This window comes from Phallusia mammillata, chromosome 4 (assembly GCF_965637545.1).
Source record: "Phallusia mammillata chromosome 4, kaPhaMamm4.hap1.1, whole genome shotgun sequence".
NCBI lineage: Eukaryota > Metazoa > Chordata > Ascidiacea > Phlebobranchia > Ascidiidae > Phallusia > Phallusia mammillata.
The window spans coordinates 9,046,511-9,068,874 of record NC_137255.1 but is presented as its reverse complement, the minus strand read 5'-3'; the positions used below and the strand labels follow the sequence as shown (position 1 = coordinate 9,068,874).

Sequence of the window (22,364 nt, the reverse complement as noted above, 5' to 3'; positions counted from 1 at the left end):
TACATGTACGTAAAAAGTTTGTGAAACCCTCCCGCGCAAACAAGCAACAATAAAGGTAATAGTAGCGGGACACTGGTATAGTGAAGGAAAGCTGTGTTTTTTAATTACAAAATTTTTTGCGCTGTGAAATATTTTACCTTCGGAGTACCATCAAAATCAAATGCATGATTGTAAAAGTAAGACAAGCAGAATAAACTTTATGTGTGCTATAGGCGTGGTAACACTTTCTTTTTAAGATTTGAAAGTGTAATTTGCACGGAAAGAAATTTGTATTTTGTACAGCATATGTTGGTCAGCTTTTGTTACAGGACTTTGGTTAAAAACGATAGAATTTGGAAAATATTGTTTTTTTTAGATTCCTTTAATCGTTCAAGGTTCCTATGCTAGGTAACACAGGGTACTTATTCTCCAACGATGCCTGCCTATCCTGATGACAGTGGCAGTGGAAGTGAATATGAAGATGAAGGAATGCGACCACCAAGAAAACGTGGGAAGGGTGGAAGAAATGCAGTAAGTTGATAAAAAGCAAGCAAACCTTACTGTGGATCTAACATATACAAGTGCAAAATATCAAGTTTAAAGAGCAATAGCTTATATATTGAAGTGCAAAATATATTTTGTAGATATATCTGTCTTCAATAAAATGCATATTTATAATAATTTGCAATGCCCATTCGAAGACTTTATGCAAATGTCATCTGTTTCACATTCACTAAATCTACATTTGTTGGTCCGCAGAAATCTGACACAATTATTTAAAAAACTAGTTTTTGTTGCAATTGCAAATTATTAGTAAAAGTAAGGGGGGAAGTCTTAAAATTCCAATTTACTTGATGTGTGCCAGATTGCTTTTTTGGGTAAAATAATTGCATGGAGTTACAACTTTTCTGTACAAATCAAGTGACTTGATTCAAGGAAGTTGTATGTAACTTCTGCAATAATGCGACAAGTAGAATAACAAGAATAAACACAACCAATCTTCACCAGTTCTGCTCCATTGCAAACGCAGCTTCCCTACCTCCAAAAAATACCAATAAAATGGACTTTCAATGACTCACTTTGTGATTTAAAGGAGTTGTTTCATGTGTGATGTTTATTAAAAAGTATGTCAAGATTTTGGATTAGCAGTTTAGTTTTTATTTCTGATGTTTAAAACTTTTGCAGGCATCCAAGCGACCTCGTCATGACACTATGGAAAGTAACATTGCAGTGGAAGCAACTTTGTTTGAGATTGTTCGCCAGGGGAAAATGGCTATGGTTGCAGTTGTGGATGATTGGATTGAAGCATATAAGGTGATCAATTTACAATTTGAAAGCCTTTAAATTAAAAACATAGTGAAAAAAAGTATTTGAATTATGACAGACTGTATTATTTTACATGAAAAAAATCTAAATAATCTCTGCCTTTTCAGTTAAAAACTATTTACTGGTGATCTCTGTTTACATTTTATTGTTCCCTTTAATTCAATATGAAAATGCGAGTATTGCTCTTTGAGCAGTTTTTATCATAAATATATAATCTATGTTTCAACGTTCAATACAAGACAGCTTAATTAAGATATATAATGTCATATCTTGCAAGACAAATTTCTTATATTAAAAACCTTAATTGCAATAATAAAACGATTCTTATAAAACGATAAGTGCATGATCATTCGGCTGCAAGCTCTCATAGTACAGCGTGATTTAAAAGCTTCCGAAGAATATATATCTTTTATTTTTTGACAAACCTTTAACAGAAAATTAAAGTGCCAACATATTTATTTATCATAGGCTAATCGGAATGGATCTCTTCTCGACCTGATACAGTTTTTTATTCATGCATCGGGGTGCAAGGGAACAGTCACTGCACAAATGCTCCGTGAAGCCACCGAAGGATTTCAAGATGTCATTAAGCGAATGACAGAAGAATTTGATGAGGTAAAATTTTTGTTTGAAATCATACAAATTGTGTAGGTCGATTGCCAAATTTGTTCAGTTATATATTTTATTGTGAAAGATTTTTACTTCAAGTTTAAAGAGCTTTTTTGGCAAATGTGATTTTATTCCGACGTTTTGACGTCCTACACAGGTCGTCTTCATCAGGGTAAATAACACTGAATGCGACTAGCACAGTGCACGATAAACAAAGAAAAAAAGAATAGAACGCAAGCACGTCACAACGCAACGAAAACACCGCGCGATAACAAATGATTGGCCCTCTAATCTTTAAGCAGGTGCCTGTAGCACGCTGGAAGCATCACGTCTGTTTTGATGTTCATTGTGTTGCCCCGTTGGTGAATATTCCATGACTCAAGAAATAGTCTTTTCCTGTAGTCAGGCTCCCGGGCCACAACAGTGCCACATTGAAACCAATACGGTGGCCTTGTGATACCGCATGATTGGACAGGGCCGACTTCTTCGTGTCGCTGTTGGCAACATCCCGTTGATGTTCTTTTCGGCGGGTGTTGAGTGACCTTCCAAACTATAAACTATAATTTGCTTTTACTTACATTAAGGTTTAGGGAGTAAAATGTATTTGGGTGGTTTGGAAAAATGTTGGGTTACCATTTTATTACTTTTGCCATTTTTAATAGTTTTGATCTCGAAAAAAATGATTTTATTTTTTTCATATGTATATATTTTTTGCATAGTATGTTAAAATCATTGTTTTTATTTCTCAGGATAGTGGTGACTATCCATTGATTGCTGCTGGAACTTATTACAGAAAGTTTAGATCAAACTTTTGTGATTTTGTTCAGGTAAATTAGAAAATTTTGGTTTAAAAACTGCAATGCTAGTTAAGTTAAGTTGTATTTTATGGTACAAACAATCTGGTATATTTATATCAAAGTTTCAGATTTGTTTCATGCAATTAAACAGACTTTTTTAATAACAAATAATTTTTAAAGGATTGGGATTCATTTCAACAAACACATAAAATTGGGCACATTTTTATTGCAGGCCTTGGTTAGGCAGTGCCAATATCAAATTATATATGATCAGTACATGATGGATAATGTCTTGACTCTGCTCACTGAATTAAGCAACTCACAAGTTCGAGCTTTTCGTCACACATCAACTCTTGCTGGTATGTATAGAACAATTATTTTTTTAAGATTGCAGGGAGTAAAGGTGTATATTTGTAAATTTGTTTTTTGGAGAAAAAAAATTGCTAAACATGTCCTAAATGCAATTAAACAAACCTAGAACCCCTAAACAAACCTTGATTCTTAATATAGAATGAGATTCTTAAAACAGTTTGTTTAGGGGTAAGAAAATCAGATAAAAAAATATGTATCTATGACTCGGACTTTTTTATTCTTTTTTTAATTTTGCTATTTTTTTCACAAAAACATTTGTGTCATGGTAGCTTAAGAAATCTTTCGCAGCCCATGTTTGTTATGCCTGTGTTGTATTGAAAAATGCAAATTGTTTTTTTAGCAATGAAGCTAATGACTGGTTTGGTGAATGTTGCATTGGGATTAAGTGTAAGTTTGGACAACACACAACGGCAATATGACTCTGAGCGCAACAAAGCACTGAACAAACGTGCATCTGAAAAGCTTGATATTTTGCTACAAAAACGAAAGGAGGTAAGATATGTAAAATGTGCAAAATAAGTCAAAAAATATTTTCTTTTGGCATGTTGGAATGGTTGTCAAAAGTAGCCGACTACACGGCTTTAAACAATATGTATTTTGAACTGACATATGCAAGATTTTAGTAATTGTACTTATTGGCAGTGAAAATGCCTAAAAATAGCAAAAAACACCTGTTTTGTAATGGTGGGACGAGTACTTGGTATCGATGGTATCGAATGATGTCAGTGGTATCGATACTCGTACTCGGTATCAAAATATTTTGTCCCAGTTTTTGATTCCAACATGCGAGTACCGAAAGCCCATTTACATCATAAGAATACGATATTTGCTTTGGACAGCACAAAATTGGGAAAAAGTTCCGCCAGTTTATGTATATCTTTTTCGCTATCACGTGGAGCTTACATTTTTCGGCATGTGTGTATGTCCCCCGACCATGACCGATAAATTAGCCAATGATATACAACTAAGTACAACACTACACTTTATTCAGTAATCGGACTCGGTATCGAAGGTATATACATGTGGTACTCGTACTCGCTTTAAAACCTGGTTTCGTCCCAACATTACTGTTTTGAATTTCTGTAAAAATGAGTTATTGAACTCAGGTTATTTTTATTCAACAGAGCTAAAAAAAATTTTTTTCATTTTTTAGCTTGAAGAACAACAAAGTGAAATCGAAAACATGCTTAATGGCATTTTTAAGGTATGTGACAACCTACTGCGAAAATCGGCATGTTACGTCTCCTACTCATCATTTCTTAAACAAACCAACACATTAAAAAATAACCAAATCACTTGTGTGTTTGGGTGAGCTTCAGGCATTGAAAGCTAACCTAAATTTTTGAAACATGTTTTATCTTACATTCAGGGAATCTTTGTGCATCGATATCGTGATTACATTGCCGACATTCGAGCTCTCTGTATGGAGGAAATTGGAACTTGGATGAAAATGTTTCCAAAAGTTTTCCTAACTGACAGTTACCTAAAATATGTAGGTTGGACACTTCATGACAAGGTACTGATAATGAATGTTGGTTCTCTGTTTTTATTTACTTCTTATTTTTTGCTTTGATTTTATCAGAAAAAATGGAATTTTGTTTTTGTATTTCTGTTTTATAAGATAAATTTGTCAATTTTTTTAATACATTTATGAATCGAAAAATATTAGAAGTGTTATGCATGCCTGTGCAATAAGCACCTGCATCTTTTCATTAGTCATAGGGTGCCATTTCTAATCTGGAAAAACAGATTTGTTTGAATTAGTAACAATCAGTAGGACTCAAAGTATCCAACTCCTTGAATGAATTGCTTACTAATCACTGCTTTACCTTTTTCCACAGCAAAAGGAAGTAAGACTAAAATGTCTGAACACACTCATCGGTCTGTATGCTGATACAGAAATGACCAGAGACCTGAAACTTTTCACAAGTCGCTTCAAGGATCGGATTGTCTCTATGACTCTTGACAAGGAATATGATGTTGCTGTGCTTGCCATCAAACTTCTTGTTTTGATTCTTGTGTAAGAACTCTTTGTTTGATTTTTTATTAAGCTGTTATAGGTGGCTAATAGTTGGAAATCGTTTCTCAGAAATCACATTATACCAGGCAACTTCCTGTAGGTTAATGTGACATGGTTTCAAACACTCTATCACTATCTAGTGCAGTTCTGTTAAAGCTCTATGACGCAACCCAAAAGTTAATTGCCAAAAAATTGGATGGGTTGCCATTACAACAGTTCAACAACCTATGATACTTGAGTTTGATACTAAGTTGCACATATTTATTTGATGTTTAAGACTTTGCAATTAGGTCTGTACCATTCCAACACTTCAAAAATAGTTAATAAAATATAGTTTTAAATTTATGTTAAATATTTGGGTCGCCACAGTAAAATATTTAGGAGCACTGATATAATAGTTGCTAAAATAGAAATTGAATGTTCTTTTAGAAATTGTGGCTATGACAGCCCTGTGCTGACTTCTGGTGACAGTGAAAGTGTGTATCAGCTGGTGTTTTCCTGCCATCGACCTGTTGCTATAGCAGCTGCTGAGTTTCTTAACAAACAATTGTTTGCAGACAAGGTAAATAACAGTCTCTAGCTCTTGTATGGGCAACTCTGACAAAAATTGTCTCAGAAATTCTACTTGGGTACATTGTCAGATATTTGTCATAATTTAGTTAATTTTCACCAGTTTCCATTATTGGTCATTGTTTCGTTTTAGGATGTGAATCCTGGATACACAAAGCGAGGAAGAAGGCGCAGCCCTAATGCTCCACTGATATCTGATCTTGTCATGTTCTTCATTGAGAGTGAGGTAAGTGCAAGAGCAATGTTACGAAAATTTTTAATTACACAAGTTTTCTTGCCGTATAACATCTATAAGTAAGGTGTGCAGTCCTATGCACCAAGGGTCTGCAAATAGGTGGAAAATTTGGATCTCAACTTTGGGTCAAGAAAAATCGAAATATGTACATATAATGAAAAAAAAATGTCATGGATATACACCAACTAAAACAGTTGTTTCCTCTGACTATTGCTTGCTTTCTTTGTTTTTTAACACCATTTTGTGTGTTATGGTATAGTAAGGGTAATACACAATTGTTTAAACCCTTACATTTGTGATTTCCTAAATTGGGGTAAGGGCCTGAACTTTTTGGGGTGTTTATGGTTCCATCATGGTCTTAGAATAACTCTTTAGTAATATCTAGGAGTAGTCATTTATAGCAGGCAATATCATATTGCTCAACTGTAGCAGCTATGGACAATAGGCAAAGAAAATATACTGAACTTAACAATTATTGATATTTGAAGCAAAAATGTGAAATTTGAAAAGAGAAACTACTGCCTTTTTACAGTTACATGAGCATGCAACTTATCTAGTGGACTCTCTCTGGGAAGTGGCTGGCCCCATGTTAAAAGACTGGGAATGTATGTCTGACATGTTGTTGGAAGAGCCAGCCAATGACCGCGATGCTCTGGATGAGCGCCAGGAAAGTGCCTTAGTTGATATTATGGTTTGTTCTGTAAAACAAGCTTCAGATGGTGTTCCTCCTTCTGGAAGACAAGGCTATAGCAAGGTTTGCTCGGTTAAAATATAGGATATGATATTCTATTTCCAATGGGGTAAAAAATATTCATATTCTAAATCAGAGGTGTGCAACCTGCACGGGTCAAATGCAGCCCATTAATTAATGGTTGTGTGGCCCACGGCAAACAAGTCCAATTATTATTTATTTTTGAGTAGATAAACGCGTCTGGTGCTATTTTTCTATGTCCTGGCAATATGTGGCAAAAATCTTCTGCGAATTTTGCTTGTAGTTAACCATATTTGGTAAGCAAAGTAAAATCACCTTGTGTTATACAAAGGTGCTGCTCGCAATCTAATCTTGGCAGTTGTATTTGGCCCCACAGTAACAAAAGTTGCACACCCCTGTTCGAATGCATTGTTTTTTAAAAACATCTTGGAAGCAATGATTTTGCAATATATATCACTTACACTTTATTCAACCATTTGTCACATAGATTTTGAACAAAATTTGCCTTGTTTTAGAAAATTGCTTCTCGGGATCGTAAAACAGCAATCGAGGACAAAGTACGTCTAACCGAGCATTTTATCGTTGCTCTGCCCAACCTGTTGAAGAAATTCCATGTGGACAAAGAAAAAGTTGCTTGTCTTCTACAAATCCCAAGATACTTCGACCTGGAGTTCTACACAACCAGCAGGTCAGAATTTGAGATTTACCCAATTTGCAAATGTTTTGTTTGGCCGGGCACACGAAGCCATGTTAATGCTTTTTGCACCATAAAGTATGCTATTTGAGTGTTTAAACATCAGCGGTGAATGATGTAAAAATGGGTTAATCAACGTAGGGAAAAAATATTTTCTGTGTTTTGGATTGTTTCAGGAAGATGTGGCTTATGTAATGAACACTCATAATTAGTGATACCAATATATTGTTGTTTTTTGAGGAAATGAGGCTAGAATCTTTTGCAAATTTTACTAGTGGCTGTCATCTCAATATAAAGAGTGCTTGGTTCGCAATGAAGTCAAGCCAATAAAGTAGTGGCCTCTAAGCTAATTTGTTGTATTTGGCCCACCTGTGTTAAAAGTTGCGCACTCATTTTTTCTAAAATACTCACATTTAAACTTAGTATGCCCATTACGTAATATTGAAGACAGTTTTCTTCACTTTTACCACGTGGCTGGGCCTAAATCCTCACATAACATACATGGCACCTTATACAGATTACTTGCATATAAACTTAATTTGGCATTGTCAACATTTGTTTAAATAGCAACTATTGTCAATTTAATTAAAACATACCAAAAGTATTCATTTAAAACTAATTATAAATTTACCATACACTATTTTTTATTATTTTAGATTGGAAAAACACTTGGACGACTTGCTTGCACAGATGGCTGTTGTTGTTGACAAACACACAGATTCTGATGTACGGTTTTTATGATGTCTAAATACTTTTCTAGTTATACCACAATGTAAATGTAATTTGTACCAGAAAATCCCCCCAAAAATGTCTAATCTATAGTCGGTGATGTTACGTAACCACCAAGATTTTATGTGGGCAAAACTCGTTTAAAATGATACAGCCAGTTTCTTTTAGTTTTCAAAACTTTCCAAACTACAAAATCCACAGAAGTTGCCACATTTTACAAACCTTTGTTTGAAACCTGACATGTTGGTATAATAATATTTCTTATTGTCATGTTATGTCATTGTAATATGAGTGGCTTGTTGAACTGTTTACATCAGTGGTTCCCAACCTGTGGTACGCGAAGGTTTTTGAGGTGGTATGTGAGTATAGCTTCCGTGTTTTTCACAAAAACTAGGTGCGCCCTGAAATGACTTTCGATGCGCTGTTACTGTTAGCGACCAATTGGTGGACAGTAAACAAAAACAAAAATCTCATTAAATTTAGTTGTGGTGCTTTAGTTTATTTTAGTAGGCCAATATTGTTCTTCTGAATAAAATATGATTCAAACAAATTAGTTGTTGTGCAAGAAGTGGTACGCGTGGCAGTACAGAGCGTCCAAGTGGTACGAGATCGTAAAAAGGTTGGGAACCCCTGGTTTACATGGTCAGTGTAAACTTATTAAACTCAAAGAAACCACAATATATTACATAATACATGACCACAAAATGAGATTGTTGGGGCAGATTTAACCTGCAGGCCACTGGTTTGACACCCCTTGACATACGGTGTTTGGAAGTTTTTGTCCCAAATTTTAATTTTATAGTTTTCATCGTCAATTGTTTGTTAACAATTAGGTGTTGGAACAAGCATCCAGCACTTACTACCACTTGTGTGATGAAGAGTATGCGATATACAGCAAAGTTTCAGTTGCAAGAAGAGCTGTTATTGACACCTGGATCGAGAACTTTAATTTGGCATTGGGGATTTTCAAAGAAGCGGTAGGCAAATGTGCAGCATATTTTTTGGTTGGTTTTACTATATTGTGCATGAAATACTTGGTTTTTTAACCTATTATTATATGAACATCTAAGGCAGGGGTTCTTAACCTGGGGTGCACGCACCCCCAAGGGGTGCGAGAACTGTTCCTAGGGGGTGTGGGAATGCTGAATCATTAAGGTTGGTTAGGTCTATTCTGTATAAATGAAGGGTTCTTAAACTGGGGGGCGTGAAGGGTTCGCAGCACATTATGGCTGCTTTCACTTGCAAACAATTGTAAATGAGTGCATGGGAATTATGTTGGCGCTGACTTCTAACTTATTTAGAAATCAAAGTAAGCGCTTCATTACTTTGAAATGGATGTCCAGTTGTACTAACCAAACTTTTTTCATGCCCTAGTGCTGTCTTCTCAAACTTAGTCCACAAGGCGATTTTTCTAGGTGCGCCACGATATGGTCTTTCTACAATCCAATTTAAAATCTGTTGATGCGACTGTTAAATTGTATAGTTAGCAATGCTTGTATATTACGTGACAAATAACACAATAAGGCAATTGTTTGAGCGCAATTAACACTTTTTGTCTTGTCTATGACATAATAAACTGGCTTTGGATCAGTCCTGGGCGTTGCAATCCTATGAAACTAGGTAATATCAATTTTACATGTCGTAACAGTAAACTTTCGTAAGGAGTAGATTAATTTTTGACTGTAACAAAGTTATCAATACGTTTTGACAAACCTAAAAAATTGGGTCGCGGGCCGTAGTTTGGTGACCCCTGTACTATATAGTCGGCTGTACATTCTTTATTTGTTCGCATTAGAGATTGCCTTGACTTTGAGTGAATCAACAATTTCTGGGCTACATATGGTTTACAAGAATACTGGTAACGTGGCTCTGTGCGCGCAACTGTTTAAGTGCCTTCATTTTTCTAACGTTTGGAACTAACTTGACAATAGCTTAAAGCGGACCTACCATGTTGTTTCCGAAAAACAAGACAAACACTATCAGTGCTAATCTTTATTTAGGGGGGGAGAAAAAATAAATAGTGTCAAGTGGGGCACGACCGCAAAAGTTTAAGAACCCCTGGTATAAATACAAAAACCCAGGGGGTGCGAAAACTGGTTGGTGATTTGAAAGGGGTGCAGCAAGGAAAAAAGGTTAAGAACCACTGATCTAAGGGATATGTTGTACCCTCAATAAAATTTATTGTGGCAGAAAAAAGAGAATCGGTCAGAAAGCTAAAATTATTTTAGATATTAGGCAGTTTTTGTCTTGAATTGTAGCACTTCAAAACATTGGAAACATGTAAATTCCTAATTTTTGTGCATCACATATTCTCTTGGATGGCCATAATTTATTTTTAACTTAAAAAAACGTTTTCCCCCTATTTGTAGTGCTCAATATTGCAGACCACTACATTACATTCAATATGTATCTAGTTAAGGTGATGTAAAACATGGATTTTCAACTGGTGTTCTGTGAAAGATTATCAGGTGTTAATAGGAATGTAACTGTATGGGCCCATTGCAGCAATTGGGTGTAGGGTTGTTTATTTTATTGCATAAAGTGCTCAGTGGTCTTAAAAAGGTTGATAAACACTGATCTAGAGAACTAGATTTATATACTATTTATGTTCGTAACAGGGTGATGAGGCTGATGAAGAAGAGATATACAATGTGGTGCAAGGTTTGAAGAGATTGACAAACTTGTACATGTACAATGACATGAGATCTTGGGATATCTATCCACATGTATGTTGCTTTTTAGTATATTTGAATTTGTGTCATTGTATTTCTGTTGTAAATAACTGAGAATGATTTTAAAGTAAGTTTTCATTAGGCGATTTGTACAAGCAAAAAACTTTTTCGGAAAAAAGGATAAATAGACCATTGCAAAATATGTTTTTTATGGGTCCCCTTCCCTTTTTTCCGTCTAACGCAGATTTGTTCCCACGTTTTGGTCAAGAAAGAATGGTTTAAACTTTTTCAAATTTACACACATAGATATTGGTCCAAAGACGGTCCATGTGAATTTTGATACTGTTTAATCCCACGGTTCACCCACGGCCCCCAAAAAAATTTAAAACGGCTATACTTGCTAAAGCAAAGTTTCATACTTTTTTGATTGGTACATTGCAGCGTATTTTAAAGTATTTTGTAACTTGAAGCTGTATATATCCAATTTCACCCCTTTACCCCAAAATATTTATTTGTTTGTTCACATGTTAATGAGGTCAGAAATACAAGACTTAACCTGCTGAAATTTTAAACAGCTGTGGATAGGGTGCTCCTTGTTGGCTGTTAAAATTTTCAGTGCAATCGGCTCAGTAATTATGGGTCCCCTTCCCTGAAGGGGACGCATCTTGATTTCACTATGTTTGTTTTTTTCTCCGATGAAGTTTGTCCATGCACTTTTGACATGAAATCTTTGATGAATTTGGATGAAACTTTCACAGATGGTAGATATAGTTATGCAGATGTGCCATCTGCTTTGTTTGACTTGATAACCCCAGTATTTACCCCGCTAGACCCCAAAGTGTAAAACGTTTTTGTATGTTGCTGCGCACCACAAACGAAAGATTTCTGTGGTAGAATGGTATAATAAAGGCAACAGAACATTTGCTACTTGTGTTTGTGCATTACTAGGTGGTCGTTTTTGCACATGGCAACAGAGGGGTGTTAACAGCCTTATGACGTCAGAAGCGTTGACGAATGTTGCTTATAACACCTCTAGTGGCCAGAGTTTTAAACATTGGCCGATTTGGATAAAAACTTACACAACTGTTGATTGGGTCATTGTGATTTCATATTTCTTACGTTTGGGTGTTGAACCCCATCAGTTACCCCACTAACCCCTAAAATGGGTCAGTTTTTTAAACGGTGTTGGGATTAGATGAAATTTGGACAGCTTGTAGAATTTGTCATTTATAGGTGTCAATTGTTGTGCTTAACCCGGCTAGAGGGGTATCTAGCCCCCTAAAATGGGTGAATTTTTTAAATATTGTCCGAATTGGATGAAATTTGGACAGCTTATAGAGTGTGCTATTTATAGTTGTTGTTTGTTATGTTCAACCCTGTTCCCCCAACATTTACCCCACTAGCCCCCCAAAAAGGTTATTTTTTAAACAATGTCAGAATTTAATAAAATTCAGATAGCTTGTAGAGTGTCCCATTTATAGGTGTTGATTCTTGTGTTCAACCCTGTCCTCTATCATTTACTCCACTAGCCTCCTACCATCATGTGAAATTTGCCATTAATAGGAGCCGATTATTGTGTTTTAGCCTATTTTCTCACTATTTAACCCTTTTTCTCAGATAGACCATAAAATAGAAGAACCTTCAAAACTGTATTAATGGAATGAGTTTAAATAGTTTGTACTCCTTATAACATATTGATTTATGTAAAGTACCGATCACTGTGTTTGACCTAACGATACCAAACTTTCTCATCGTTATCTCTTGAAATGCATTATTTACAACTTTGCATGTGTGGGGGACCCATGAGTTTCTGCTTGCAGAAACAACCAAGGTTATAAAAGACAGTACAGCCCCAAATATGTTTTTACATGCTGTTGTTTGTCGCATTTGTGCTCGCTCAATGCACAGCTGACGCAATGGGAGTGATTGACGGTAGTGGCGCATGGAAAAATGCCTCTGCTTCACGCATGAACGCAGTCGTCACTTGACCATTTTCTCACTGGTTGGAATTAAGATGTTAAGATATGGCACAGTTTTTGTAAAATGGAATATATAGGAAAACCACTATACCAGTTTAACAATGATTGTGCCCTATTTTTATTGTTACCAAATCGCATATGCACATGTGTGGGGACCCATTAGATTATGCTTGCAGAAACAATTATGTTATAAAGTGCCAGGAAAAAGATAGGGACCCAATGAAATGTAGGTGCCAAATATATATCCATTATAAATATAGTAAATGGTATATGTGATACATCGTTAAATATGTAGTACTGTATATATAAACTGGCAATATATAGGAAAACAACTATCCTATTTTTCATAATTTTGTTTTTGTTAAAATTATAAAATTTGTTTTGGTAAAAATGGTTGATACACTATGAAATTGTTATACACTCAGCTATTGACAAACTACCAATTTCCAAAGGTACTTTGTTTTTAGAGTTGGAAAATGTATTTAAAATTTTTATGTATAAATACTTATTTGGCATATACATGCATACCCTACAAGTATTAAAAAAATATCTTTATTTAATTTACAGGTGAATTCCATTTTGCAAATGCACCAAGAGAGACCAGATTCAATACCAGAACCGGTAAATTTTCCTTTTTAACTATGTTCTATAGTTCTTGTAAGGTACATTTATGTTCAGCTAAACTGTAGAATAAAAAATATGTACTGTACCATTTCAACATTTCATTGATCAAAGTAAAAATGTCTACTTTAATTGACTTAACATTCCCAATTAGCCAGAAACTTATTTTCATTTACAGATGTTGAGACAGGCTGTGAAATTTATCTACTACGATCTCGTGTATGCACTTAACAAGGCAAAAGAGTTAAGTGAGGGCACCCTTGGGGTTGGGGGTGCAGAAGACCCCCGTGCGGCAATTTCCCAACTTCGTCAAAGGGTGACAGAGTATTTGAGATCATGTGAATATCTTTTGACCCAGTCGCCCCACAAAAAGGTTTGGAAAACTGTCAATACATATTATACAAATGGTACCTATTACCCTGGCTTGTTGAGTTATGCTGTATAATTTTTGTTGCATATTTTAGGACACAATATTCAATTTTTTGCTTCAAAATAACAATGTTGATTAACGATAGTACACAATATTTAATTATAATTAACAAAAAATAAGAAAAATGTGATACAGGGACACACTACCTCAGCTTCTTATGGAAACACTATCTTAGTTTTAAAATCAGTTTTACTCCTTACTTACCAACCACCACATAATTGAAGTTTGCTTTTTTGGACTTAACACCTCTGTGATACCTTAGTTTTATTTTTACTAGGTGCAAGAGGAAAGTTACATGTCAATTTGTGATTTGCTTGTGATGTTTGCTCCCCAACTGGCCAACTCAAGTCCCACATTAAAACCTCTGGTTCAGAGAGCATCAGATTCACTGCAACATGCGCTCATCGAGTTTGTCAAAGAATTTGTCTTCGTAGCCACTGAAGATGACGATGGTAACATTTCTGTTTAACTCGTTATTAAAGTTGAAATCCAACACTTTTTATGCAACAAATTTTTATTAAAAAACAGTGTAAAAAATACATATTTTGCAAATGTTTTAAAATCGATATTGTTCAACAAATTTGTCTTTCAAGTGGTGTGATGTTATACAAAATAGTTTTTAGTTTTTTTTTTGTAATTATGCTGACGTTTTGCCCAGCAGAACGGTAGGGATTCTTAAGAGCAATGAATGAAATTTTGTGTAGCGAGATATGATAAAATAATTGCATATGAACACAGGCTTTTGCCGTGAAAAAATGTATGCGCCACAATACAACAGTGCTTAACTAATGTCCGATAGTTGGTGGGAAAGTTGTGCGTAATAAGTGGCGGAAAACAGGGTTTAGGTTTTTAGGTTTTTACCATCATTCATCACGGCAGTTAAATGACAAATTTGTCACATAAGCAACCTGCTGGAAACGCTTGTTCAGTATTTTAATCGATGTTGTTACCACCATATATTAGCTGAGTCATGTTTTTGTTCCAGACGACGATGACGCTGCTAAAATTGACGCCCTGCACAGAAGAAGGTCTTTGTTGGCGAATGTTTGTAAACTCTTCGTTTTCTGTATGATGGAACTCAGACTGGCCGCCTATATCTTCCAACAGTATATCAGGTATGGAAAATAATGAACTTACAAGGACAAAATAACTTGTCCAGTCTTAAAGCATGAATGAAACTGAATTAAACAGTTGAATAATGCAATAATATCACAATGATACCGGATAACTATAAAACTATCTCTGAACACTTCCTAGCGCAACAATGACGCAAATAAGGCAGTTGTCGGCGACCGCCAGTCTGCGGCCCGGTGCCCGTCCGCGAGCAGTTCGTTTCGGGTCGTATGCTTTTTCGGGTTAAAGGCTTTGAAACATTTTGCCCATGCATCCCAAGGATGACAAACTAATTTAGGCGTTTTCATTGCTAAATGTTTGTAGTTCAGTTTCAAAAGCGGTCCGCACGTGTGGTTTCTCGTATAGGTCGCCGAAAGAACTACATATTTTGTGATAAGAAACGTATCTTGTGTAGTTAGGTGTTTGACAGAAACAATTTCCCAAAATTTAATTTCTAAGCATCATGAATAGATGTTTGTAGATTTTTGTGTTTTGGATCATCCTTGCGTCATTTGTCGCATTTTTTTCTGTTTCAGGTTTTACTCGGACTATGGTGACATCATCAAAGAGACAATCAGTCGATCACGTCATATTGACAAGTTGTCATGTGCCAAGACTCTCGCTCTCAGTCTAATGACGGTATGTCAACTTTCTATTACCAAACGTTTATTTCATTCCCATATCTTGTATTTTTCGCAACCATTGGTAAAGTTTTATACATATTACTGGGCGTTGTTATACTGTTATACTTTTTGTCTAAAAAAATCTAGTGCTTTGCTAATATTTTGACTAAACAGTTAGCAAAAGCTTTTTTTAATTTATGGAAGTTGGTTGACATTTTAACCACCATCGAGCTTGTCAACAAATTATAGAACATGTGTGTAAATTTTATTTCTCCGAGTTGTATTGTCTCGAAGCAGTTTATTTGTATTAGCCATTTTTATCCAGTGATTTTTAAACAAATGGCTGGTTATACGGCCCATATGCATTTAAACAGGTTGTGCGATTAAATGCATTCCTATATACCACAAATATCCACCAAAATGATTCCCCAATTCAACAGAGCAAAAAAAAGGATTGATGTTAGCAAACGCTTCTTAGTGCTTTTAAAATAGAAAAATAACACTATCTGAAGAATATCTCGTTTTTCTATGCAGCTGTATCAAGAGACAGTCCGTGTTCAGGGCGGCCACTTGGATTACAGCTCACAAGAGTATGGACATATGAAGGAGCTGGCTCGTAGGTTTGCTCTTACTTTTGGGCTCGACCAGGTCAAGACAAGAGACGCAGTTGCTGAATTGCATAAGTAAGAGTGTATATGTTTTGTTATGTGGTTCCCAGTTCTTAAAACTTTGGATCGCTTTAAGGATTGTTCATATTGTTTTAGTGGGCTGTATAATACTATCAGTAAAGATTTTTTTATTGTTATTTATAAAATTTAGAAAATAGTTCCAGAATTTTATAGATCTCTTCTGGCAATTGTATTTTAATACCAACGTTTCGACGTCCTATACACAGGTCGCCTTCATCAGGGTAAATAACACTGAATGCGACTAGTACAGTGCACGATAATCAAAGGAAAAAGATTTAAACGCAAGTACGTCACAACGCATCGAAAACACTGTGCGATAACGATTGATTTGGGCGGGCGCCTATGGCAGGCTGAAAGCATTACGTCTGTTTTAAGGTTATTGTGTTGCCCCGTTGGTGAATGTTCAATAACTCGAGAATTGATGAAAGCGACATGCATAGGACGTCGAAATGTTGGTATAAAAATACCCTCGATAAAGTATTGCCAGAATAGCTCTATAAAGTTGATATTGTGCCAAAATCGGCCCACTTTTAGACTTTCCCGTACTCATTACTTGTATTTATTTGTATACAGGGAAGGTATTCTGTTTGCTCTGCGTCTTGAGGATGGCAGCATCAACGAAGATATGGAAGCACCACCTAATCTAAGCTTTCTCGGGATTCTCGTCGAGTTTTCCGCAAAACTTATGAAGCAAGATAAAAAGACTGTGTAAGTATGAATTTATTTCATTCAACTCGTTTGTGTCAAAAACGATTTTAAGGGTTTGTGTGCGGCCCAGCTTGCTTGAGGCAGAGTTGTGAGTCGTGGCGGGCTTTGTGCAACAAGTTTTCGTTTTACGTGAAGCGAGGGCCATATTTTTTCATGTACACAATAAATTTGAAATTCTTAAGTAAACAAATTTGAAACCTAGGCATCAATAGATTCATTTTCTAAAACATACAAATTTTCGCTGCAACACTGGCTTTCACAACAAATTAATTGTTTACTAGACAAAGGGAATTGTTACGCCACATTCGGTGAAGTACTTGCAAACTGCTCTATGGTCCACCGGTTGGAAAACGCTGCTTTAGCTTTTACTTGTTACGGATAGTATTGCAACTTGGGAGATTTACCAGAAACTAGTAAAATTTGCTGAATTCCTAGAAGATTTGCATTTTTTCTTTGATTCACTGTGTTGGATTGCGGCCCGCAGGCCTGTTGCACACCCCTGGTTTAAATGAAACGGCTTGATTTTATAAACGGTCACATTTATGTCGTAATTTCACGTTGGTAAAACTAATATTTTTTGCAATACAGTGTGCAGTACTTGGATCGTCGCATTTCGCGTGGAATGCTTTCCAACCAGGATCAATCGTGGATTCCGCTGGTTACATACAGGAATTCTCTATTGCAAGGTGCTGACGATGATCAAAAGCAAGTTCCGACTAAGGTAAAGTCGTCTTACCTCATTTGTGTTTATCAAGCGCTCTAGAACCCTAAGTACAACCAAGTCCCAAAAGGTCGTCCGTATTCCAAGCGGTTTTGTTTTCAAGTCCCAAAGTATACATACAACACAAGTTGTCCAACCCATTGTTACGCATTGGGGCCTCATGGACGCCATTTTGTGTCCAAATTATACATCGGGTATTGGATATGCACCTAACCTCGGCGTAAGCTGCCTACAGTAGAGTTCAAACCAATGATATTAATCAATAGTTATGTGTATGCTTGAAGTAGAACTGGTATCGAGATTCGAAGACCGAGCTATTATTACCTTAGGCTTTATCTTAGCTGGTTTATGTTGTTTGAACAAGGATCAAATATACGGTGGTTGCTGTTAAGGTTCGGCCAAATCCCTATTGTTATATAGCTGTGGTCACTATTCCGACGAGTTTCTGATTTTTTTGTTTTATGTATAAGGGTCGCCGTGGACGACGTCGCAAAGTGGACGGCGATTTTGAAGCACCACAAACTCCAAGGAGCCCTGCAACACCAATGCAACAACCCCAGACACCTATGACTCCACAGGTAACTTTAACACCTGCAAAGTTGCCAAAGGAATGAACGCTAATTTTTCAAGATGACGCCTATGATTTTTTCTAAATTTAGGCACTTTAGCTCTTACAATTTTTTGACCCAGGCCCCCATGACCCCCCAGAACACCCTGGGTCACCCTCAACTTTCGTCAACCATTGTTCGTGGTATGCCTGGTGCTGCTGCTGATGCTAGTCACATGCACATGCAAGATGAATCCATGCAATATCAACCGTACGTATTTCTAAATTGTGCCACGAAAAATCAATATTGTGTTAAAAGTGCGATCTTTATGACTCGCATATTTAAACGGGTTTTCTGAACGCTTCGCCTAATCAGTTTAAAATTGCTTTAAACGCACTAAAATAATAATCTTTGTTTACTTTGTATCAAAGTACGCCAGTTGAGGGCTGATCCAAGTTCCGAGTTTATGTTCATCTTAATTGTTTACTATTGGGGTAAAATGTGTCATTTCAACACACCGATGCACTATGTACTATTACACTATTTTTGGAAAACTTAAACTTTTAAATACTAGTTCCAAAGTCTTCAAACGACTTTTAAAATTTAGGCAGAACAGTTTTTTGTTTTTATTACAGCGACTCCCTTAGGTCTTGGCTTAACAGCAGCAATATGAAAAATAAAAAGACAGGGAGCTACAGCAGTGGCAGAAAATTGAGCAAGAAAAATAAAACACCGACCAAGGATAAACAGATCACTAATAGCAAAATCAAAAAGCCAAAAGATCATTACTCCGAAGATGAAGGTTTTGTTTGTGAGAGAAAAGATAGAAATATATCTGACACCGATTCGACCCTCAGACGATCAAGTCGTAAATCTGCTCAGACTGTGCCTTCATACGCTGAAAATTCAGACGACGATTTTAGTGAGTTACCACCCGACACTTGGGGGAGCACTCAGACAAAAAGTCAATCTACTAAGACTAAAAAGAGCCAGAGCATTACCAGAAAAGATAAAGTGCCCCCTGAAGAGATTGATGAAGAGTTGCAGATAGGAGAATTTGCAGAGAGTAGTTCGAGCGAGGAAGAGTTAACTCCTAGTGCTAAAGGTTTTAATAACGAGATAGTGGATGCAAATTACGAGTCCTCTGATGTTGAATCTGAAGCAGAAGAACCATTATTTGATATACTATCCTCGCCGGCACGCACATTGCCAAGAAAGTTGAAAGCGAAAGTCACAAACCCATTTGAAAGCATTGTGTCCAATGTCAAAGACAAAGCGGACACTTCGCTCGCTGAAATGTTTGAGGAGGCGCATATATCAGATCCAAACTCCTCACCATGCAGCAGTGGAGAGGATTTCACTACACAGCCTTCTAGCTATTACCAGACTCCAGAAAAAAGACGTCGCCGCAGCAATAGAAGTAGCGACTCAGGGGTTTTGTCATCACCAAATCAAACGAGTCCAGGTTTTAAGTCAAAGCGTAAGATCAACTATGTCCAGCCAGTCGATATACAAGGATTTAAGGACATAGCAACTAGCAGCCGAGATGCAAACGAAGAAGGGTCTTACAGTAGTGTTGATGAAGAGGATCTCGCTCTTCAGCTCTTGGAGGGCAAAGAAGAAGTGAGTTTTAGGAAGAAAGATAAGGAGTTTCTTCCCAAAGTTGATATCCTTGAGAAGGAAAGTGTGAATGATAGCGAGGACCAGGAAAAATATTGTGACGAAAGTGATGACGATTTTGGAGCATTTAATGACGTCATGCAAAGTTTTTTTATGAATGTTAGTCAGCGGTCGCAGTCGTCACAGAATGAGGAGAGCTCGCAGGAAATTTTGAAAGGAAAAAGGTTGGTTAGTGGAGTAATTGTGAAAATATAACACATTTTAAAGAAGCCTGGTTAGGGAACTACGAAAGGAAATAATTGTTATTTACAATATGAGTCCATGATGCAATGATTTTAATAGCATAGGCCTTTTTACAGTTACGGTGCTGACACGCGTATCTGTTTTTCTTTTAAAGTGATGCAAATTCGAACAGTCAGTTTGAGTTGATTAATGCTGTTTTAAGACCATGGGTCCTTCGTTACCCGCGATTTTTGAGTAAAATAAATATTTTTTTAACTTTGCCTACGACTTATACGTCGCCTCTTCTTAGTTACAAATTTAAATTTTAATAGACTCTTTAAGAATGTTAATTAATTAATACTCAGTACTGTAACTTACACCACCACGCATGACACTAATTAACCGTATCTAATCACACGAACAGGGCACAAACCATTGTCAACAATCCTATGGGAATGTCCCAGACCCCACACTCGATTCAAACCACCCAAGACTACCAACAACAGATGCATGTGGGTTACCCTATGTCTGCTCCCCAAGCTAGCCCCATGCCCCAGATGGGTACCCCACAGCACCCACCCCCGCAGTATATGCACCCTGGCACATCGAGTGGCATGTACCACCAAGGAGCTGGAGACCCATTTCAAGGGGTCATGTCACCAATGCAGCAGCAGCAAGGCATGCAGTCACAACAACAGGTATCATGCTGAACTATATGATCCTATAAAGCAGTGGTTCTCAACCCATCGCACACCCACCGCTAGTGAGTGGTATGTCAAGCCTTTTCAGGTGGTACGTGAGTAGCTTTCTGCAAAACCTAATTCCATTCACATGAAGAATTGCTGCTCAACTGACCCAACTGATCAGCCCTTACTTTGTTGCCGAACCCGTGTCTTGGTCGATTTTTAAGATTGCTAACCTCACTGGTTTCATAAATTTGCTAGTGCAGTCAAGAAGAACTTATGGTCCACCCATTGAAACAGGGTTTAGGTGATAGGCAGCGATAGAAAAGTCGTCAGGTGGTAAGTGATCAGTTTAGGGTTGAGAACCACTGCTATAAAGCTTTCACTAATCACTATTACACTGATAATGGCATGAACAAATGCCGAAAAAAACTGAACAAAAAAGCGTTGCACTATTTACTGTATAAGCGGCTATCTCAAGCATAAGTATGGTTTCCTTTTTCGGAAAGTATTACAACCAAAAATGGCTTTTCTGTGTAATCATCTTTTTTGTGTTTTCGTTATATTTTACGGAATCAATTTGTTGTTGTTTTTTAAAAGTTTTGGAAACACTAGTGTCTTAGGTAGCACTTTTATGATATTTTGCTTAACCAGCCTACTGTAAAGGATAATACTTCTATATCAAAGAAGATAAATGCAGAACACACTATTTGTATATTTTTTTGTTCAGCTGCTTAACAAATAAAGTAAACCTCGGCTAATCTGGACCCGTTTGGATCAAAAAACTTATCCTTATTAACTGAATCCGGTTTAACCGAAGTTAAATGTAGCTAAATCGGTTTTGCAAACGCTTATTGGATCATAAATAATAGTAACCAATTATTTTTTTGCAGTATTTTGGCAACTGAGTTTAGAAAAAACTCCAATTCCGTTGTTTGTCTCTCACTGCCATCAAGCTAATTGGATGTTCGATTTGGATCTTCAGCTTTTGTCTGTAAGCTGCCTAGAGCCTTGATGATCGTATGGTTTGTGTCATAACGTTCTTGTTGTTATGTAACTGCTCCAAGTTTGTACAAAAATTTTCTACTCCTGTTTTTTTTTCGTTTTTTACGATTTGACAAAACTGTTATGGTCCAGTTTCAAAGACTTATTATAGGTTTTGACTTCAGTTTTTACACAGATTTTTATTTTTGAAAAATATACACTAAATCTCGTATGGACAGAGTGACATAGCCGGATATACTGGAAAATCCACTAACACTAGAACTCACATGAGGCTCAACTAAGATTAGAGCATTCGCAAATATTTTAGGTAATTTGTGTGAAATGCTGACGGTTAGGGTAAGGTTTCATAATAATAATAGCAATAAACTTAGCTCCAAACGTTAAACTCCGGTCTGACATGATTAACTCATTTATTGACCATCAGTTTAAAAATGATAGAACCTGATCCTAAATGCTTGTTGCACCGTGACAGATAGGTTGTTACGTGCATTTTTTGTTCCGTTTTGATGTTTACTTGCGTTGTCGTTGTTTTTGCCGAGCACACGTTGAATAAATCCTTTCCAGCAAATGTGTAATTTTATTTTTGTTTGTTGGCAAACTTGTAACTAAGAAATTTAGCTTTCCTTTGTTAAACAGGTTTGATGTACTATAAACCTCGGTTAATCCGGACCGGTTTGGATGTCTGAT

General features: G+C 36.5%; 1 protein-coding gene across 1 annotated transcript; it reads left to right on the top strand.

Annotated features, from left to right (window-relative positions):
* The first annotated feature begins 355 nt into the window (after positions 1-355).
* On the top strand, positions 356-22,245 carry LOC145222521 (cohesin subunit SA-2-like). The gene is made up of 28 exons (XM_080088655.1): positions 356-510; positions 1,165-1,293; positions 1,774-1,920; positions 2,664-2,741; positions 2,944-3,070; positions 3,424-3,575; positions 4,237-4,287; positions 4,453-4,599; positions 4,925-5,103; positions 5,533-5,665; positions 5,807-5,899; positions 6,441-6,662; positions 7,136-7,308; positions 7,971-8,040; positions 8,877-9,020; positions 10,662-10,769; positions 13,262-13,315; positions 13,494-13,688; positions 14,023-14,197; positions 14,731-14,860; positions 15,395-15,497; positions 16,016-16,164; positions 16,744-16,878; positions 17,467-17,599; positions 18,070-18,177; positions 18,290-18,417; positions 20,414-20,687; positions 21,566-22,245. Exons 1-28 carry the CDS (start codon positions 415-417, stop codon positions 21,578-21,580), a joined length of 3,648 nt encoding a protein of 1,215 aa, XP_079944781.1. The 5' UTR covers positions 356-414; the 3' UTR covers positions 21,581-22,245.
* Positions 22,246-22,364: the final 119 nt, after the last annotated feature.